We start from the raw sequence: 19,466 nt of genomic DNA, 5'->3' as shown, positions 1-19,466 counted from the left end.
GAGGCCGTTCAGCAGGAGTGAGGCTGTTCAGCAGGAGTGAGGCAGGAGTGAGGCTGTTCAGCAGGAGTGAGGCTGTTCAGCAGGAGTGAGGCAGGAGTGAGGCAGTGCAGCAGGAGTGAGGCAGGAGTGAGGCAGTGCAGCAGGAGTGAGGCTGTTCAGCAGGAGTGAGGCAGGAGTGAGGCTGTTCAGCAGGAGTGAGGCAGGAGTGAGGCTGTTCAGCAGGAGTGAGGCTGTTCAGCAGGAGTGAGGCCGTTCAGCAGGAGTGAGGCTGTTCAGCAGGAGTGAGGCTGTTCAGCAGGAGTGAGGCTGTTCAGCAGGAGTGAGGCAGGAGTGAGGCTGTTCAGCAGGAGTGAGGCTGTTCAGCAGGAGTGAGGCAGGAGTGAGGCTGTTCAGCAGGAGTGAGGCCGTTCAGCAGGAGTGAGGCTGTTCAGCAGGAGTGAGGCTGTTCAGCAGGAGTGAGGCAGGAGTGAGGCTGTTCAGCAGGAGTGAGGCTGTTCAGCAGGAGTGAGGCAGGAGTGAGGCTGTTCAGCAGGAGTGAGGCCGTTCAGCAGGAGTGAGGCAGGAGTGAGGCTGTTCAGCAGGAGTGAGGCAGGAGTGAGGCTGTTCAGCAGGAGTGAGGCCGTTCAGCAGGAGTGAGGCTGTTCAGCAGGAGTGAGGCTGTTCAGCAGGAGTGAGGCAGGAGTGAGGCCGTTCAGCAGGAGTGAGGCAGGAGTGAGGCCGTTCAGCAGGAGTGAGGCAGGAGTGAGGCTGTTCAGCAGGAGTGAGGCTGTTCAGCAGGAGTGAGGCCGTTCAGCAGGAGTGAGGCTGTTCAGCAGGAGTAAGGCCGTTCAGCAGGAGTGAGGCTGTTCAGCAGGAGTGAGGCTGTTCAGCAGGAGTGAGGCTCACTCACGGTCACCTGGACTCCTTCAGGCCCGTTAGCTTTCCCAGCTAACGCCGCTCAGGTGTTCTCCTCGTCTATCTGCCGCTCGCTGCCGTCACTGTATCCCTTTTTAAACATGAAAAAGAAAAAAGACGCCATGTTTTTCAACTTTAATTTTGCATTTTAAAATCCGATAACCCATCTTTTTTATTTTTAATACCCGTTTTTGAGGGAACATCATTAAACACGCACAGAGCGGGCTGGAGCGCAGGAGGCGGTAATGCAGCTTCACGGACGCAAACTGCTGTTAAACACCACAGAAGAAGAACGTTGCGCGGGTTGTTTGAGTGTTGTGCTAACGGCTAACAGTTAGCATCACGTCTGTCACCGCGGACCTGTTTCACCAACACGGTGAGTTATTTTTACATGTTTTTTCTCTTAAAGCAGCTTTAAAACTTTACGTTACTGTGAGTTAAATATGTTAAGTACTAGTTTATAAAGAGTTGGCCGATAAAACGGTTAGTTTAACTCCGTGTTTCAGCTCCGAAAAGCCGCTCTGTTTCGGCGTGTATGAAGAAAAAACGTTCAGCCGAATTACATTAAATATCTGTCATTTATTTCCTTTCTCAAGTTTTAGGAGAAACTGCGTCAAACAGATGATTAAATCAAACTCGTAACGAATCGATCCCATGTTGTGTTGAATTCGGCGCATGATTTAATACGTTCAGATGATTATTTTTTTCATATTTTGCGTCATTGGTGAAACATTTTAGGAAAAGTTAAACCGTTTACGGCGCTAAAATGATGATAAACATACTGGAATTTAAAATGATATAGTTACTGGGACAAAGTCACACATTTAACATTTACCCTACAAACACATTAAACAACTTACACAATGTAACGTTACTGTTTTACTGAAGAAAACATTAGTAAACCAAACGGTGAGATTTTTAAATGGAATTTGGTATCTTTTCGTGTGACTTAATACTTTACGTATTATTAGTAAATTACTATTTGTTAAATCCATATTTGTCCTAATACCACTGGTATATAAAGGCACATCTGCCCAAATTCTTTACCATGCAGTTTTGAGGTGCTTGTACTTCATTTATATTTTGAATTTACTACATATCAGAGGGAAATACTGTATTTGTGATACACCATATGACTTTAAACTCTATATATTATTAGTAAAATACTATTTGTTGAATCCTTATTTGTCCTAATTCCACTGGTATAAAAAGGCACATCTGCTTTACTTTACAGTTTCTGAGGTACTTGTACTTCATTTCTATTTTGAATAGCACATTTCAGATGGAAGTACTGTATGACTGATACACTGTTAACTTTGTAAATTAAGTTTTTGCCAAAAATATATGTAATAACATACTACAATAGCATCCTTTAATTATGACATTAATAATAAACATGTTACTGTTTTTACACATTTTTGATAATGTCACAAAAGAAATGCAACATTATAAACTGTAAAGTTGAAATTTATGTCATAAGTGTTATATTAAATTGTGCAGGTGTAACTTATAAAGTGACCACAGAGTGTATACAAACATATAACACTTGACAGGCGCCTCGCTGCATGATGAGTACTTTTACTTTTTGATGACTTTTGATACTTTTACTGAAGTGTCATTGTTACTTTTACTTGATTGCAGGACCTGGGTTTTTATCCACGGCTGCTCGGTTCACAGTGAGGCATCATCATGGAGTCGACGGAGAGCAAATACGCTCACCTGCTGCAGCCAATCAGGGAGCTCACCAAAAACTGGGAGATCGACGTGGCGTCTGAGCTAAATGACTATTTAGAGGAGGTAAACCAGCTGTGACAGACAGTAAACAGACTGTGATATTGTGATTTAAGAGCTTTACGACCTCCTCTCTGTCTGTCTCTGTTATTGTTTGTAGTTGGATGACATGTGCATCACGTTCGATGGAGGCAAAACCAGACTGAACTTTGCAGAAGCGGCGCTGCTGATCCAGGGCTCTGCCTGCATCTACAGCAAAAAGGTTCACATGCAAAACTAATAAAACTCCAGACTCCCTTTGATTTTCAGCAAACTGGCTTGATTTCATTCAAAAAAGGAAAAAGGAAAAAAGCCAATAAGCAGCTTATAAGAGAAAAATGACACCAAAATTAGCAATAAATTAGTAGAAAGTACAAGAAAATGACCTTAAAATTAGAAAAAATCTGAAAGTAAAAAACAAACAAGGAAATTTGCTAAAAAATGTGCTTCAAAATAGTAATTCTGTAACAAAATTTAAAATATCTAATTATGTGACATAAATATAGTTACATTTTCCCCATGCTTTTTAAAAATAATTTTCTAAATCAATTAATTTCTGAGACATTTCTTGCCAAGTCGCTCATTGCCTTTTTCCCCACACTTAAGAAAGAAATCAAACCCCTCAGCGCTCAGAATATTTGTTAAAAGCGTCTGAATGGAGCATAAGAAAACTGACGTCAATCCAGTTTCCAATGGCTCAAAAATCATGAAAGAAATTAGGAAAGAAAAAGAAGAAGAAAAGAAAATTGTTTTTATTGTTTTATGACTTTAGTCATGAAAAGTTTTTAAATGTTGTTCATGAAAATGTGCACACTGTAAACTTTATTTAAAACGTCTGATGCTGATCGTCTGTGCGTCTGTTTCAGGTGGAGCTCCTGCACAGTCTGGTTTACCAAACTCTGGAGTACATCAACGACAAAAATAAGAAGTAAGATCATCCTGCAGCTCTGAGTGTTTGTGTGTTTGACCGATCAGCTGATCAGTTTCTCTGTTGATCCTGACAGACGAAACAAAGAAACGGCAGCGTCTCAGGAGGACGACGCAAACGGGGCGGCGAGCGCCCACGACGCTGATGACGTGGCTGTGGTGAGAAACAGTTAATATTATTTCTTTTTATTTTAATCATCGTATTCATGTTTTATTTATGTTATTTCCTTTTTTATTAATTTGTATTTATTTTACATATCTTTATTGTTTCATTTATTCTATTTTATTTATTTTTATTTATTTTGCATATCTTCATTATGTTTTATTTATTTATTTATTTATTTATTTTGCCTATCTTCATCATGTTTTATTACATTTCATTTCCTTTTATTTGATTTTATTTATTTTACCTATCGTCATCATGTTTTATTGATTTTATTTCCTTTTATTAGTGGTTTTGGTGTATGTGTTATTTTACATTGACATGATGCGTCCTGCGTCTTGCATTATTTGTCCTTTTGTTTTAATTTTGTCCTGACTCTACCTTCATTTCGACGCGCTTGTGTTCACCAGGACTGTTTGGCTTTATGTTCTTGTGTTGTGTTTTATATTTCTCATTTCTGCTTTTGCTTTGTTTGTCGAAACACTTCGTAAACTCTGTTTTTAAAGGTGCTACATAAAAAGTTATTATTGTTCATAGATTTTCTTTTTGTTATTTCATGCAGAACTGTCAGATATGTTGAGTGACAAAAACAAACCACACATTTATTGAAATATTTGGTTTTCTTTAAATACTTTTTTGTCAGGTTTAACCTTGTTTTAATGCAACAACAGAGTTCAAGATGTAGGCGCTAACTTTACGTGACTAACCTGTCCGTACAGGTAACGTTACATGTATTAAAAGGCATTCTGGGTAATGCAGGCGCCCACTGACAGTGTGTTTGTCTCCTTCAGTTCACTCCTCTGGACATCGACGTCTCAGAGGACTCATCCAAGTCTGACTCCAACACGGTGAGTTTATCTTTATCTCTGAACTCACACAGTTTGTTCCTGTTTACGTGTAGTTTATGATTGAACACACACACACTTTATTTTGTCGTTCGTAGTTCAAGATGGTGTGTAAATGTGTGTTTTTGTTTGGTGTTCAGACTGTGAGTGTCGCTCCTCTTCCTCCTGAGTCTCTGATTCCTCCTGAAACCTCCGAAAAGAACAAACTCCCGCTCATCAGGTACGTTTGGAAAGAAACACACTGTTCATAAATGTTCATGTTTATAAATCTGTTACCGTTCTTGTGTTGAAATCATTTAGATTTTTGTGCAGATTTTTAAAATATTACTCCAAAAGCAAATCTAATCTAACCTTTTTTTTTTAAAAATGTATATTTATATATTTTTTTAAGGAAAGAACAATCATCACTAAACGTCTGGGTTGCAATGACACCACAATTACTAATTCCCACATAAGATAAAAATAAATAATTTTGGTTGAAAATGACTAAAAAAAATTTAAAAAAGCAAGTAGGGAAAAATGAAAAACAAACAAACAAGGAGGCTGAGTTGTCACAACCAGACAGGGAGGAAGAAGAATCGGTATAATTTAGGAGAAGTCTCCAAATGTTTTCAAAAGAATGAAGAGAAGAAATTTCTCTGATCCAACTGACAGTCTCTCAGCCGTCCACTATGAGTCAAAGTCAGCTTTTTTTGTCAATTTTGCCATGTAAGACATACACACGTGTGTGTGTGTGCGTGCGTGTGTGTCTCAGCGTGAAAGGTGACGTCCTGTGCAGTCAGAAGGACTTCAGGATGAACCTCTTCATCCCTGGAGACGAGGACATGATCCTCCTCACGTTCGGATCAGCTGCCTCCAGGTTTCTGTGTGACGAAGATGGCCATCCTGCAGACTCTCTGCAGCAGCATCCGGGTACGATAAAGCATCCGGGTATGATAAACCATCAGGGTACGATAAACCATCAGGGTACGATAAAGCATCCGGGTACAATAAACCTGCTCTCTCTGCAGCATCAAATGAAATATATCTTAAAGTGAAAAGGTAAAACAAAAGAACGATTAAAAGAAGAATTAAAGCAGAGGTGAAAACAGCTGTTCCAGCACTTACAATGTACAGAAATCTTGAAGATTACATGCGCTACAACACTTAATATTTAATATTCTTACTTTTGACCCCACTCCTGTCTTGATTTTATACGTCTTTTATAATAAAAAAAAAATCCACGAAGATCCTCCATACATTTTCAAAAACTGCCAGCTTTCCTTTTGTACTAAATGTTTCCACAGCGACTCCTGCTGATAAATCTGAATATACTGCTGATCTCGTGTTTTTAAACGCCTCCTCTGCGTCCAGATGTGTTCGTAGCTCCGCTCGATGCTGCGGCGGCAGATGTCGAAGATAACGGCGGTGCTGCAGAGAACTTTCTTCCTTTAGAGGACAATAACATGGAGCTGGACGGGGACGTCCCAGAGGAGCACGTGGACAGACAGCAGGTCTCAGATTTACCTTCTTATTTGCCTGTGGCATAAAAAAGAGGCTTTTAACTTTTTCTGTATTTTTTCTATGATGCTCGGCGTTTCTCTGTCGTGACTCTGAATCTTTCTTCCCTTTTTTAAAATGTTTTAAAACGTATGTCAGGCTCCGACTGAAGGCAGGATGATCAGAGAGAGACGACAGGTCGACGCCAACAAACCCACGAGGACGGAGGAGACGCCGCCTGCTGTATGTTCTCATTATATCACTTGTACTGTAATAACTTCATTCCTGATGTATTTCAACCTCATTTTCATAAAGTTATGGCTTTATCTCTTAACGACTGTAAGTTGTAATATTACAGATTTATTTCTTATGAAATTGCTTTCTGTGGTATTATGTCTCATTCTCACTCAGGTTTTTTGCCTGAATATTTTGTCTTTTTCTCATAAAATAGCTTTATTATTTTAATTACTTCTAGAAGTATATAAAACTTTTTTCTGAAGGAGCTTACGAATATGTTTTTGAAATATTTTGACAGCAATTTGAGAACATCCAAATTTAGTTTTAGAATGTATCAATATGTTTTTATTCTATAAATATTAACTTTCTCAGCATTTTGTATTTATTCTCATAAAACTAGTTTATTAAAAAAAAAAAAAGTTGCCCCCACACATTTTTTGTAGAAACTAATCTGAAGGAGCATAAATCACTTGGAAAAGTCTGTTTTATAAAATAACTTTTCTTTCTTCATACATTGTTCCTTTTTTAGTATTTGTTCCTCATAAAGTTGCAGCTTTTTCCTCTCGTTGGTGTTGTTTTGTGTCTAGGTGAACGTGTGGACGTTTCATGACCCGTACGCCGTCCTCGGGGAGGACAAACCCTTTAAATCAGGTGATCTTTTAGACTGTCAGAGAGCAGTGTGTGCATCGTGTGTGTCGCTCGCTGTGCTGACAGAGTCGTGTTTTTGTTTTTAGGAAAATGCTACAAGGTTCCTGACGGTCTGGACGATGGAGGAAAGAGGAAGAGAAAGCGACCTGGTTCACTTCAGGACTTCAGGAGCTGGTTCAGAGGAACCTGTGAGTCTCATCTGTTCTGTCAGAATAATAATTACATTATATTAGCATGAAACTAAATAGATGAATTGTTCTGTTTCAGTCGATCCTCCGGAGCACAAGTTAAAAAACGGACCCACGTTTACAGGTAACTGCAGTGAAGTCCTCTGTCTCTTCAGAGTCATACCGCTCTGTTATCAGCAGCTGCACTCACCTCTGTCTGCTCTTTAAACTCTGGTCTTAGCTCCTTTTTTTTTTATTTATTCAGATACTGTCGGTTGTCTTTTATTCAGGTCAAATTTTGCTTCCTGTACCTCTGCAACTGCAGTCACTCCGCACTTTACACTTGTATATATGTATATATGTATAGTCTCTTAGTTTTTAGTTTTTTAAGCGTATTCCTTTTAATATTCTATTAATATTGTTTGCTCTGCTACACCCCAATTTCTCAGTTTTGAGATCAATAAAGTATATCTGTCTATCTATCTGTCTATCTATCTGTCTGTCTGTCTGTCTATCTATCTGTCTGTCTGTCTATCTGTCTGTCTGTCTGTCTGTCTGTCTGTCTGTCTGTCTATCTATCTATCTATCTATCTATCTATCTTATTTGGACATAGACTATCATAAAGAAACAAATACAAGCAGGGAGCAAAATCCACCAAACAACGTGATAAAAAATATAATCATCTCTGACACATTTATCTTCACATTTTCTTGTATTTTTTGACATGAAAATAATTATTTTTCAGACCTGAACTACATTTATTTGACGACAATGAAAGACAAACTGAGGACACGGAAGAGGACGTACAGGAGAGAGGTACGTGTGTGTGTGTGTGTGTGTGTGTGTGTGTGTGTGTGTGTGTGTGAGAGAGAGAGAGAGAGAGAGAGAGACACGTCACTCAGGGTGGGGTTAATGTTACGGTGTGTGTGTGTGACGTCACTCAGGGCGTGATGGTCTCTGATGATGATCTGAGGAGGACGTTCCTGCAGCCGGAAGAGGCGGGGCCACAGCAGCAGGGGGAGGAGCCTGTGGATGGATTCAGACACCCTGACCTGCTGGGTAAAAACTGACACACACACACAAACACACACAAACCTCTCTGCTGCACCTTTCGCTGACAAACATTTAAAAATAAAATCTTCTGACACTTAAATTCATACTGAAATAAACAGTTGTGGATGAAGTTAGGGGATGAGTCGAAGGTGCAGGAGGTGTGTCTGCAGCTCAGGTGTGTCTGCAGCTCGGGTGTGTCTGCAGCTCGGGTGTGTCTGCAGCTCGGGTGTGTCTGCAGCTCGGGTGTGTCTGCAGCTCTGGTGTGCCTGCAGCTCGGGTGTGTCTGCAGCTCGGGTGTGTCTGCAGCTCGGGTGTGTCTGCAGCTCAGGTGTGTCTGCAGCTCGGGTGTGTCTGCAGCTCAGGTGTATCAACAGTTGTAGCTGATGATAAAATATAACTCTGCTCTGGTGATTAAAGTGTTAAACTAATCTGTAAAAGGTGGAGACGACGATGCCTCGGACAACGAACACGAAGTGTTTCCTGACGACCTTCCGGCTGAGTTTGTCGGAGGACCAGACTTCATGTCAGCAGGTACACACACTCCTGCAGGGCTGTGATTACATTCAGCTCAATATAAAGATATCAGTATATAAATCTAATCAATACTGAATATTTTGCGTGTGCAGACGCTGAGAGAGACGAGCTGAGTTATGAAGATCTGGTGAAGCTGCGTGTGGTGAGACATCGATGCGTCCACTCACACTTCTGTTATTTAAGTCTGGAGGATCACATCATCGTTTACAGTTTTGCAAAACAATTAGTTCTTTTCTTTAGTTTGATATTTTCTTGCTGCTACATGACAAAGTTAATTGTTGTTGTCAAAATGAAAAACTTTTCCTGCTTTAAAAAAATACTTTTCATGTTTTAATCATTTTTCCTCATAACTATTATTCTGTTATTATTACTTATAACAAGAAAAGGTTTTCTAACAATGAGATATGTTGACTTTGTGTAATAATAATACTGTTTGAATAATTATAGTATTTATTAACTAAAGCTTTCATCAGGAAAATGATTCAGTTGTGTACTGTAGCTTCTGTGCGGGATAATACGTTATTTATCGTTAATAATATTCACTGATATAAATGTTGATATGTTGTTTTATAACAGGATGTTCATTGTAAAAACAGCAGATAATTTAAAGCAAAAATGACAAATGATCAATAGCTATGATTAAAAAAATCAAATAAATAATTAAAAATGTATTTTTAAATATCTGATAAATAATGCTGGGATGATGTTAACCCTTTGTGTGTCTGTGTGTTCAGGAGCAGCTGGTGGTGAACAGTCGAGGTTACACTCAGGAGACGGCTCTGTCTCGAAGAGTCAAAGACTGGGAGGACAAGGTCCGACCGGAGCTGCTGCTGCAGGTGAAACACGCGGCTTCATCTCCGCCCGTCAGCTGTAAACATCCTGCTGTTGTTTTTGTGTCACGTCCTGTTTGTCTTTCAGGAGGAGCGTGCCGTGTTTGACATCCACGATTACGGCGACCGGATCGTCGGTGCGTTGAACGGCGTCGGTCAGCGCAGATCGTTCTCCTCCATCGTCGCCGGTTTGGATAACTTTGAAGCCTGCAAATATCTGCTGGCCTCACTGCAGCTGGTGAACACACACACACACACACACACACTCACACACACACACACACACACACACACACACACACACACACACACACACACACTCATATTCACTGAATACGATACAAAGAAACAGGGTCGACTGAAATCGTTTTTTCATACCGATAATTAGTAGTTAATGAGACCAATAACCGATATTTGGAACCAATATGCGTTTACTATAAAAATCAGTCTTTCTGTCAATATTTAGAATATAACAAACTCCAACACAAAACTTTGTTTAAATGCTTTTAGAAAATGTTCATTCAAAAGTGAAATCTTTTACATCATATACATCAACTTTTTTTATAAAGTCAAATGAAACTTTAAATTAAAAATGAATAAATGAAATTATCTCCCTGAGGTTTTACAAAGTCAAAGTTCCCCCCATGCTGATTGAATTTCTTTGCACTTTGTAGTGAATTAATTTTATGTGGGATCATTAAAAATAAAACGCTGATACAGATTATCATCAAAATGCCAAATATCGACCCTGATAATCAGCGAGCCTGATAATCTGTTGTAATCTGTAATCTGCAAAGAAATATTTGAATTTCCTTTGAGTGTATTTTTGTTGATAAAAAAAAAAGAAATAATGAAGACGCAGAAGTTTGGAGAAACGTCCAGAGAAAACTGAAATGTGACCAAACATCTGAAGTGTTTGCAGGTCAACATCAAACCTGTTTTAGGAATGAAAACCGTATGTAAGTATTTAAACTGAGGCGTGACAGTAGATCCTGCTTCCTGTGGTGTCTCAGGCCAACGACTACACGGTGGAGGTGGACAGCGTGGTCGGTCTGGAGGACGGTCTGGAGGACAGTCTGGACACGATGGGGCTGACGCTGCTCAGCACTCACAGAGCGACCGACAGATTCAAAACCATGACGGCCTCGACGTGAAACTCTGAGAGTTCAAAGACGAGCTCATCACATCGTCTTCGTTACACTCGTCACCATCTTTCCTCTGCGTAAACTTTCTCTTGAGATTTTTTACTTCTGTCTTTTTAAAAGATGATTCTTTTTCTGTCTTTGTGTCTCATGAACAAACAGTTTTCTTTGATTCAGCCGATCATTGAATCATGATCTGTCCGTCTGTAAAAGCTCGTCTCTCACGATCAAAATGTTTTCCCCTCAACAATTTCTGAAAAAAATAAAATCTGTACGGGATGAATTTGTTGCTTAAAACTAAAAAAACGAGGTTGGTGGTCTATCAAAAACATTTTCAGGAGCTTCTTGGTCACTGTGGCTGTGCTCGAACTCTTCACCCCAGCATGTAGTGTGTATTAAGTCGTGAACTATATAGGGAAGAGCCAAACAAAATTTTAGACAAAGGTCCCCAACATCATGAAATGGCCGGATGCTAACTTCCACATGTTGGGAAATTTGCATCATTTGCCTAATTTGCATACGTTTACAGAAATACGTTGTCATTTAGAAAGTGACCGTCTCAAAAAATACAATTGTTCTATCCACGTGTTAATAAAATTGCACAATTTATAACTGATGTTAAGTGATTTCTTTATTTAAAAAACAAAAAAGAGTAAGTTACTAATCCATACAGACATCCATACATCTAAATGGAATAAAACAATAATTAAATCATTTACCAAATGTACATGAGTTTGCATGAAAGCATATATTGTCAGCACTTCAGCAGCTGCTGATCGGATCTGGGTGGTTTTATGGTTCTTGAGGATGCTGAATCCATTTCTGATATTTTCTAAATTCAGTTAGTGGATTCTTCAAACCAGAGGTTTTGAAAGTTCTTGTTGTTGAAGTTATTTCAGGTGAAATAACCGAAATAACTTCACAACAGTTAGAGTTAGTTTAACACATGAATAAAATAATTGGATATTTAGTCCATCGCTTTTTAGCTGAGGTGTTTGTGTAAATGTATGCAAATTAGGCAAATTATCCAACATATGATTTCTAAGAATACAAACAAAAAAAACCCAAAATAACCACTTATGTCAAACTCTGCAGCGAGTACTTTCCACTCTTTGACAACAAACGGAAAACTGCCAGCAGCATATTTAATAATTCATTCTGAACATTTGTACTTCTGTTATTTATTTCAGAGCATCATTTCAATACTTTTAGTGCACAAACTCCAGCTGCCTTAACCCTTTGATTAATGAGAGATTCAAGATTAAAGGTGTAAAAGCTGTTTATGGTTTCAAACAGAAGCTCTCAGAGTTTAAATGTTCCAAAATCCAAACAGAAACTCAAATACTCCGTTTATAGTTCGCTGTAGTTGATGACGTGTTTGCTGACACAAACAGAATATTTGGGGTTTCACAGTCTGACGTAGCTGATGACGTGTTTGCTGACACAAACAGAATATTTGGGGTTTCACAGTCTGACGTAGTTGATGACGTGGTTTTTGACGCTCTCGGTGATCTGCTCCTGGTTCTTCATCCTGTTGTAATAATCCAGAAACAGCCCGTCAGGACTGATCAGGTAGATCAGGATGGTGTGATCCACGATGTAGTCCCCGTCCTCGTCTTTGGGTCCGGGACTGGCGTACACTCGGTAGTCCCGCCCTGCGTGCTTCACCTCCTCCGGCGTCCCCGTCAGTCCGATCAGACGGGGGTGGAAGTCTTTGACATAGCGGGCCAGCGCCGCCACGTCGTCCCTCTCGGGGTCCACGGTGATAAAGAGCGGCTGGACGGGCGGCAGCGAGGCGTCCCGGTCCAGAGCGGACACCACGGCGCTCAGCTTGTCCAGCTCGTCGGGGCAGATGTCGGGACAGTGCGTGAAGCCGAAGTACAGCAGCACCCAGCTGCCCAGGAAGTCCTTCTTGGTGCGGCGCTGGCCGCGGTGGTCCAGCAGGCTGAAGGTACCCTGACCGAGCGCCACCCGCTGCAGCTGCTCCACGCGCTGCCGCCGCAGCTTCTGCTGCTTCTCCGAGTACACGAAGCCCCACACGGACAGCAGGCCGCCGCCGAACAGCAGCGTCACCGCCAGGCGCGTCCGCAGCTTCACTTTAGCGGCAGAAGAGGACGAGCTGAGACACCTGCGACTCACCTGAGGAGGACGAGGAGGAGGAGGGAGGAGTCTGACGGCTCGACTCTGAGAGCTCAGCGAAGACGACGACCCCCGGACCAGAGGAAGACCTCTCAGGACTCTTCCTCCTGCACGCACATCTCCCACAATGCACCTCAGCATCTTTAACGCCACGCGTCCTCCTGCAACACAGCGAGGAGGATTTAGAAAGCTAAAATGGGATGAATGTATCAGGAAAAAATAAAAAAGTGAGGCAAAACTACATTTACAGTAACCACAATTACACATTTAAGCAGTCTGTACAGGGCATTTCTTTCTTTCTTATTTTTTAAATATTAATTTTCAGGTCATTTTCTTGTACTTTTTACTAACTCCTTGCTAATTTTTGCTGAATTCCTGGTTCATTTACTTAGATTTTTATTAAACATGCTCTCTAACTTACCCAAACATCCCCTTAAACATTAAGTATTATGAATAATATTTTATTGTTTTGATGCTAATGCATTAATGTGTATGCTGTAAGTCCAATACTTTCTTCTGACGTGAAAATACTACTGTAAAAGTACAAATTTTAAAAAACTACTATCAAAATACTGCATTACATTTTTCCGCCACATGCGGCAGCACTGAGCAGCAAGCGGGAGGCATGACCCGGCCTTCTCTGCCTCTGATTGGCTAGTACTGTCACGGTAACCAATCAGCGGCAGGATACAGGCAAAGGAGGCGGGTCATGCCTTCGCGGGGAAAAAAATAGCTCGCGAACCTATTTATTTATAATAGATCCGTGGAGCGTTAGCAATGAGCGGCGCCATCTTTAATCTATTGATTTTTACTTAAATTCATGTCTTTGGGAAGAGAATAAATCACGTTTTTGTTACTTAAAATGGAAACAAACCCTCCTGTGCTGCTACAGAGAAGTCCACTTGCCCCCAGGTAAGATTATAACTTTAATATTTATTCCACAAGTTATGTTTCTTAACACCCACAAAAAGAGGGCTTCCCTTAGCTAGCCGGTACAGGACCGGTTTAAGTACAGTAGCTTCCTGTATCAGAGCTAAATGACAGCACACTGGTTCAAACTATGACAGTTTGAACACACTTTAATATTCATAGCTAAAATATGGCTAAATGATACCAAATGTAGCGCTAGCCGAGGGGAGAAAACACACACAAAAGCCCAGGAGCGGTGGAAATCATGCGGCGCCATGTTGAATCTACCTGGTTTGTATTGATTTTTGCGGAATTCACCTCTGTTTGACCACAATGAAAAAAGTTTTTGTTACTTTAAACCCCCCGCATCGAGATAAGTCCACCTGAACGTCTAACATTAAGTCTAACTGTCCTCAGGTAGGATAATAACTGAACATTTATTCGACACATTACCTTTATCAACACAGAAATAATAAAATTGACTCTTTCTGTGTTCCAGCCGAACAGGACCGGACACAGCTCCGTCTGTAACCAGACGGTTCAAAATGTGACATAAAAACCAACTTTAGTTTATTATTTAAAGCTAATACACGGCTAAATATTAAAAAGCAGCGCTAGCCGATGGGAAAAAAGACCCAAAACCCACAAACCCAAAAACTCACAGACGGTGGAAATTATGCAGCGACATGTTGAATCTGCCCGGTTTGTATTAGTTTAAACGTAGTTCAACTCTTTGTGATGATAATAATTCATGTTTTTTTTACCTTAAATCCGCCTGACATCGAAATAAATACACCTGAACGTCTACCGAGAGATTTAACTTCCCTCAGGTAAGATTGTAACTTTAAAACTTATTCGACACGTTACGATTATTAACACTGAACTTAAAAATGACGGCTTCTCTTAACCAGCTAAACAGGACCGGTACACACACGCTAGCCTTCCTGCATCCGAGCTAAATGCAGCTCCGTCTGTTAGCCGGTTCAAAATACGACATTTTAAACGCACTTTAGTTTATTATTTATTGCCCACGCATAGCTAAATGCTAACTAATGTAGCGAGCTAACGAGCTAACGTAGAACAGCCGTCAGTCACCTTAGCATTAGCGCAACATGCTAACAGGATTTTTAGCAAAGACACTGATGACTGAGAAAGTTAGTATATTATGATAATAACTCACCTTCAGTGTGCAGACAGTCACTCCCTGCTGTCTGTGTGAACACACCACGGACTGTATGTAAACATTAACATGTACATATACAGTCACACATGTTCAAACTGCCGGTGAGCTGTTGTGAAACACATGAACTGATTTACCTAAAACGGAATTCACCGCCGCTGATTCCACTAAACAGACAGAATGACAAATAATTAAATGACATAAAATACATCTATAACGTCGACATAAATAAGATGCTAAAATATCTAATGTTAATAAAAATGTACCTATCTGCACATTTAATAGAATTCTGGAGGTCCGTTGTTAAAATCAGCAGATTCGTTTTTTTTCCTGAATGAAGCTGCGAGGCTGAAACTGTCCACCAGATGGGGCCACGGTAAAATCATCATTATTAACCCAAAAAAGTCCGAAATATCCCTGAAAAAGTCATTCACAGCACTATAAAGTCTTTTATGTCCCTGATAAAAAAAACCTCTAATATCCGCAAAGTCTGTAATAACCCCTAAATCTATCGTTAGGCTTCATTTAGGCATATTTTCAATTCGTTTTAGACATAACGGCATTTATATTAGTGCTATATGGCTCCTCTCAACCAAATAAAGGCCTATGACTAGAAAAATCTCATCAAGGGAATATTGATTCTCTCAAAATTCTTTCTAATTTTCCTATTATCAAAATCTATGAGCTGTAATCAGAAAAAAAATCTTATCAAAAGATTCTTAATCAGAGCAAGAGGATGAGATCTATTGATGGGTTTATTTATTTTTGCAAATATTTGTTTTTATTGAAAGATTCTCAAATTACAGTGCATATTGCAGTTCCAGAAATGCGTCCAGTTTCCATTCGTGCATTTTAAAATATTTCAAAAAGTAAAAGTAGAAAAATACAGAAAAACAAAAAAAAAACAACAACCCAACAACAAACAAAAAAATAAAATTAACACAAACAAAACATAAACAAAACACTAACTACAGGGATAGTATTGCTTAAATATATATATTAGAGAAAATATGTCTCTATGCTTAACTTAAGGGATATTTGGATTTATTAGAATTTCAATGCAGCCATTAGTCAATGGACACGATAACGATGGTTAAAAATATAGATTAATTAATTGTTTCTGCTCCTCTGTGGGGCACGTCATTAATTAATCCGCCCTCTGTCTCTCAGGATCCTGTCTGTGTGTCCACCCGTCTCTTTCTTTCTCTCTCTGTCTCTCTCTCTCTCTGTCTGTAGTGATGGTAAACCTCTCTCGTTTCTCTCCATATTTTATTAATGTTCTCTGCAGGCAGTTGGTAAAAAACAGTTGTACACCTTTTGCGTGATTGTTTAATACTTACTTATTGTACTTATTTCTGTTTTTTAAAAAAATATTATTTTACTTTTTTTCTGGTCCACTGTGTGTGTGATTCCTGACATAAGCGCAAGTGAATCTATCTTTCCAAATGCCTCGAAACGTATTTACCCTGTAAACCTAGGGGAAACACTGTTTATATATGTATATACACACACATACACACACACACACACACACATTAGTATATATATTACTACATATATGTGATGTATGTGTTTTTTTGAACATATTGAGCGTTTATTTTTTGTGTTTTAACATTCTTGATGTTTTTAAATTTGGTTACATCATAAGGGTACAGCGGGGGGGCTTCGTGGGTTCTGACATCTTATTTTATTGTGGGAAACACTTTGTGTTTAAACTTGAAAAGTGCTATATAACTAAAGATTATTATTATTATTATAAATTGATTGTTAATGTTATTTATTATTATTATTATTATTATATTCACTGTCATTTTTCTTGTTCCAGATCAACGCAGAGTTCCAGAGGCTCATGGTCGTTACTTTTGGCTCAGTTAGACATCCACACAAGTCAGCTGATGAAGGTCATCTCTGCAAAAGGACGACAAACATGCCAGACGACTGCTGACATCATGGACACCTTCAACCAGGTACATTTATATTTTCAAATGAGACAGAACTTTGTCCCTATAGGGAAATTTGCTTTGGACTCTGTCCCGCAACAGCTCAACATAAAAAAACATGCACACACATTTATTACCGACACACATACATCCCATAAACCTATTTATATGGTTGTATACATTGCAGTGCATTTATACACATATTTAAAATGACTGCAAGTCCTAAAAAATAGATATTGCTTGTGTGGAGTAATTTCACATTTGCCAAGTGTTGCATTTTAAAGTATTGTACATGTATTGCACTGATGAAAAAAAAAGAAATCAAACTATATATATATATATATATATATATATATATATATATATATATATATATATATATATATATATAAGGCTTGTCTGCTTTGTTTGTTATTTGCTATTTGTTTCTTGTTTTTTTTTTTTACATGTTTGAAGTAAAGATTCATTCATTCATTTTACAAACCAGCACATATGTTGCTTATTCTCATTTACATCAGAAATCACTATCCAAACAGTAAAAACTGCAGACTGAGTTTGATTGTTTCTGCTTCAGCTTTATTATAGAGACGATTGATTATTGATTGATAACGTCCAGAGTATAATAACTATCAATAACACTGATGACACGCAGCAATGACAAATGCATCAAAGACAAGTCAAACTCCTTCACATGTAATAAAGCAATCACATCATCATCTGATTTCAAATCAAACATCAGTTCAATCAAACAAGATCGAACTCAGTCACATGATCCAAAACATCACAAAAAAATACACACACAATATGGACAATATATACACACACACATCTGCATCCTGTCGGGTCAAAGGTCAGCCTCTGACCTGACAAACCTTTACTCTCAGAGCTCTTACTTTTCTCTGCGTCTGTCTCCTCGGTAACCGTTTTCTCAGAGGAACGCACATAATAAAGAACAAAAAGCATCGAGGCATTAAATTCAGAGTAAAATCAAAAGTCTGAGCTGAAAAGGTTTCAGGCTGAAGCTTCAGCTGATTGTAGCTCCTCGTTTTACTCAAGAGATTCTCGTGACCAGCTCATTTTCTACTGAACTAACTGATGTAAGAGAATCAACAAAAGATATAAAAACAAAAGCAGAATTTACATCAGAAAAAAATCTGACACATTTCATACAAATTATGAATCAGATCTCAGCTGTGTATTTAACTACCTACATATTTTGAAACTTTTTTTAGTTTTTTATTTACATTTTTCAGACTGAACTAGAAGTAAAATGAAAATCAGCGTCTTTGGTTTTATGAAACATCGCAGCACTTTCACACTGTTTGGTTTTTACTTTGTTTATGTGGCTTCCAACAGAATTAATGATCAATGATTATAAATTGATTTTCATGATCTCGTTCTATTTCAGCATCGGTTAGCATCATGTTTACTCAGTTACTGATTTTCCAAATCTGAAAAACTGATTTTTGGGTAAATTCAGTGATAAGTGGTCCTGGTCCTCCGGTTCACAGCGACCACAACAACACAGAGCGTCAGCAGCAGAGCGCTGAGCACCGCCCATCTCACTTTGTAGAAGGTGGAGTGAACCCCAGACGGATCTCTGTACTGTAACACCGTTTTACTTGATGACACACATTGACCTTTCTCCAAAACTGCACACCAATACTCTCCTACGTCCTTCAGAGAGACGTTAGAGATAAACAAACTCCCGTCTTTAGACTGACTCACTCTGCTCAGACCATACAGTGTATTAACGACTCTGCCTTCTGTTCGGTTCGACTTAATGTACCAATCTGGAAACGGACCCTTTTCCCAAACTTTGCATGTGAGAGTGACGTTTTCACCCTCTGAGAAGAACTCGACAGCAGAAGGACCAAATTTAGGACACACCATCAGCCAATACCTTTTCACACTGACAGGACACAGTAGTACACACCAGAGTAATGGAACATCACTGATGGAAATATCAGAGAGTAGTTCTGGTCCACAGTGTGGTTTAATTCTCTGAGGTCGATGTAGAAGGAACGCCACTGTCGCGGCTGATCGGGACTGAAATCAGTGAGAGCGCACGGCAGCACTGTTGTCTCTCCCACTGAGCCGTAGATTATTTCTATGTACAGCTGCAACTCTACAGAGTAACTGCTAACACACTGCTGCTGGTCCATCTTCAGACAGGTGAACTCTGTCTTGGCTGTTGTTGTGAAGTTAAAAACACGAAGAGCTGATGTGTTTTTCACCACTTGGTATCTTCCTCCATCATTGTCCATCACTGATGTCTCATTGTCCCCAAAAACTCTGCTCCATATTTTCTGTTTGTATCTGAAGTCACGTTTGAACCACAGGACGTCCTGATGGTCAGCTGCTCCGAAACATGGCAGATCCTTTGTTTCTCCAGTTATCACTGCATAATTCTGTCCTTTACCCACGTCACTGCAGACGATGACGGTGGTGGTCTTGTCGTGTGTGACTCTGCCGTCTGTCCAACACTCCTCTCGGTACAGGCCGGAGTCTGAGTGGGTCAGGTTGTGGATCTTGTAGGAAGAGATGTTGTGCGTGCTGATGACCGAGAGTCGTCGTTTCGGGTCTTCAGGTGCTGTGGAGTTGCGGG

The 19,466-nt window shown here is 39.6% G+C and overlaps 3 protein-coding genes across 4 annotated transcripts in view; 2 read left to right on the top strand and 1 right to left on the bottom strand.

Annotated features, from left to right (window-relative positions):
* Positions 1-1,116: 1,116 nt before the first annotated feature.
* ncaph2 (non-SMC condensin II complex, subunit H2) lies at positions 1,117-10,973 on the top strand. Its single transcript, XM_088072587.1, has 20 exons — positions 1,117-1,270; positions 2,536-2,691; positions 2,786-2,887; positions 3,531-3,592; positions 3,669-3,750; positions 4,546-4,602; positions 4,740-4,819; positions 5,354-5,511; positions 5,953-6,092; positions 6,238-6,321; positions 6,903-6,966; positions 7,050-7,151; positions 7,231-7,275; positions 7,877-7,947; positions 8,076-8,190; positions 8,623-8,715; positions 8,811-8,860; positions 9,453-9,554; positions 9,637-9,786; positions 10,562-10,973. The coding sequence occupies exons 2-20, from the start codon at positions 2,584-2,586 to the stop codon at positions 10,700-10,702; spliced, it is 1,806 nt and encodes a 601-aa protein (XP_087928713.1). The 5' UTR covers positions 1,117-1,270; positions 2,536-2,583; the 3' UTR covers positions 10,703-10,973.
* Positions 10,974-11,303: 330 nt separating this feature from the next.
* sco2 (synthesis of cytochrome C oxidase 2) lies at positions 11,304-15,075 on the bottom strand. Its single transcript, XM_042481322.2, has 2 exons — positions 14,919-15,075; positions 11,304-12,990 (listed from the first exon to the last, which is right to left on the bottom strand). Exon 2 carries the CDS (start codon positions 12,968-12,970, stop codon positions 12,155-12,157), a length of 816 nt encoding a protein of 271 aa, XP_042337256.2. The 5' UTR covers positions 12,971-12,990; positions 14,919-15,075; the 3' UTR covers positions 11,304-12,154.
* LOC121964547 (coiled-coil domain-containing protein 136-like) overlaps positions 13,584-19,466 on the top strand; it is a 37,620-nt gene continuing 31,737 nt past the window's right edge. Inside the window, exons 1-2 of one of the 2 annotated variants that reach the window (XM_088072588.1) lie at positions 13,584-13,741; positions 16,744-16,885. The gene's annotated coding sequence lies outside the window, so the exon portion shown is untranslated. Of the gene's footprint in view, positions 13,742-14,428; positions 14,569-16,743; positions 16,886-19,466 lie in introns of those variants that run through there. The other variant, XM_088072589.1, reaches the window with a different exon arrangement.

Source organism: Plectropomus leopardus, chromosome 22, assembly GCF_026936395.1.
Source record: "Plectropomus leopardus strain MGB_pleo_1.0 chromosome 22, ASM2693639v1, whole genome shotgun sequence".
Classification (NCBI taxonomy): Eukaryota; Metazoa; Chordata; class Actinopteri; order Perciformes; family Serranidae; genus Plectropomus; species Plectropomus leopardus.
This window is presented reverse-complemented; position numbering and strand designations above follow the sequence as displayed.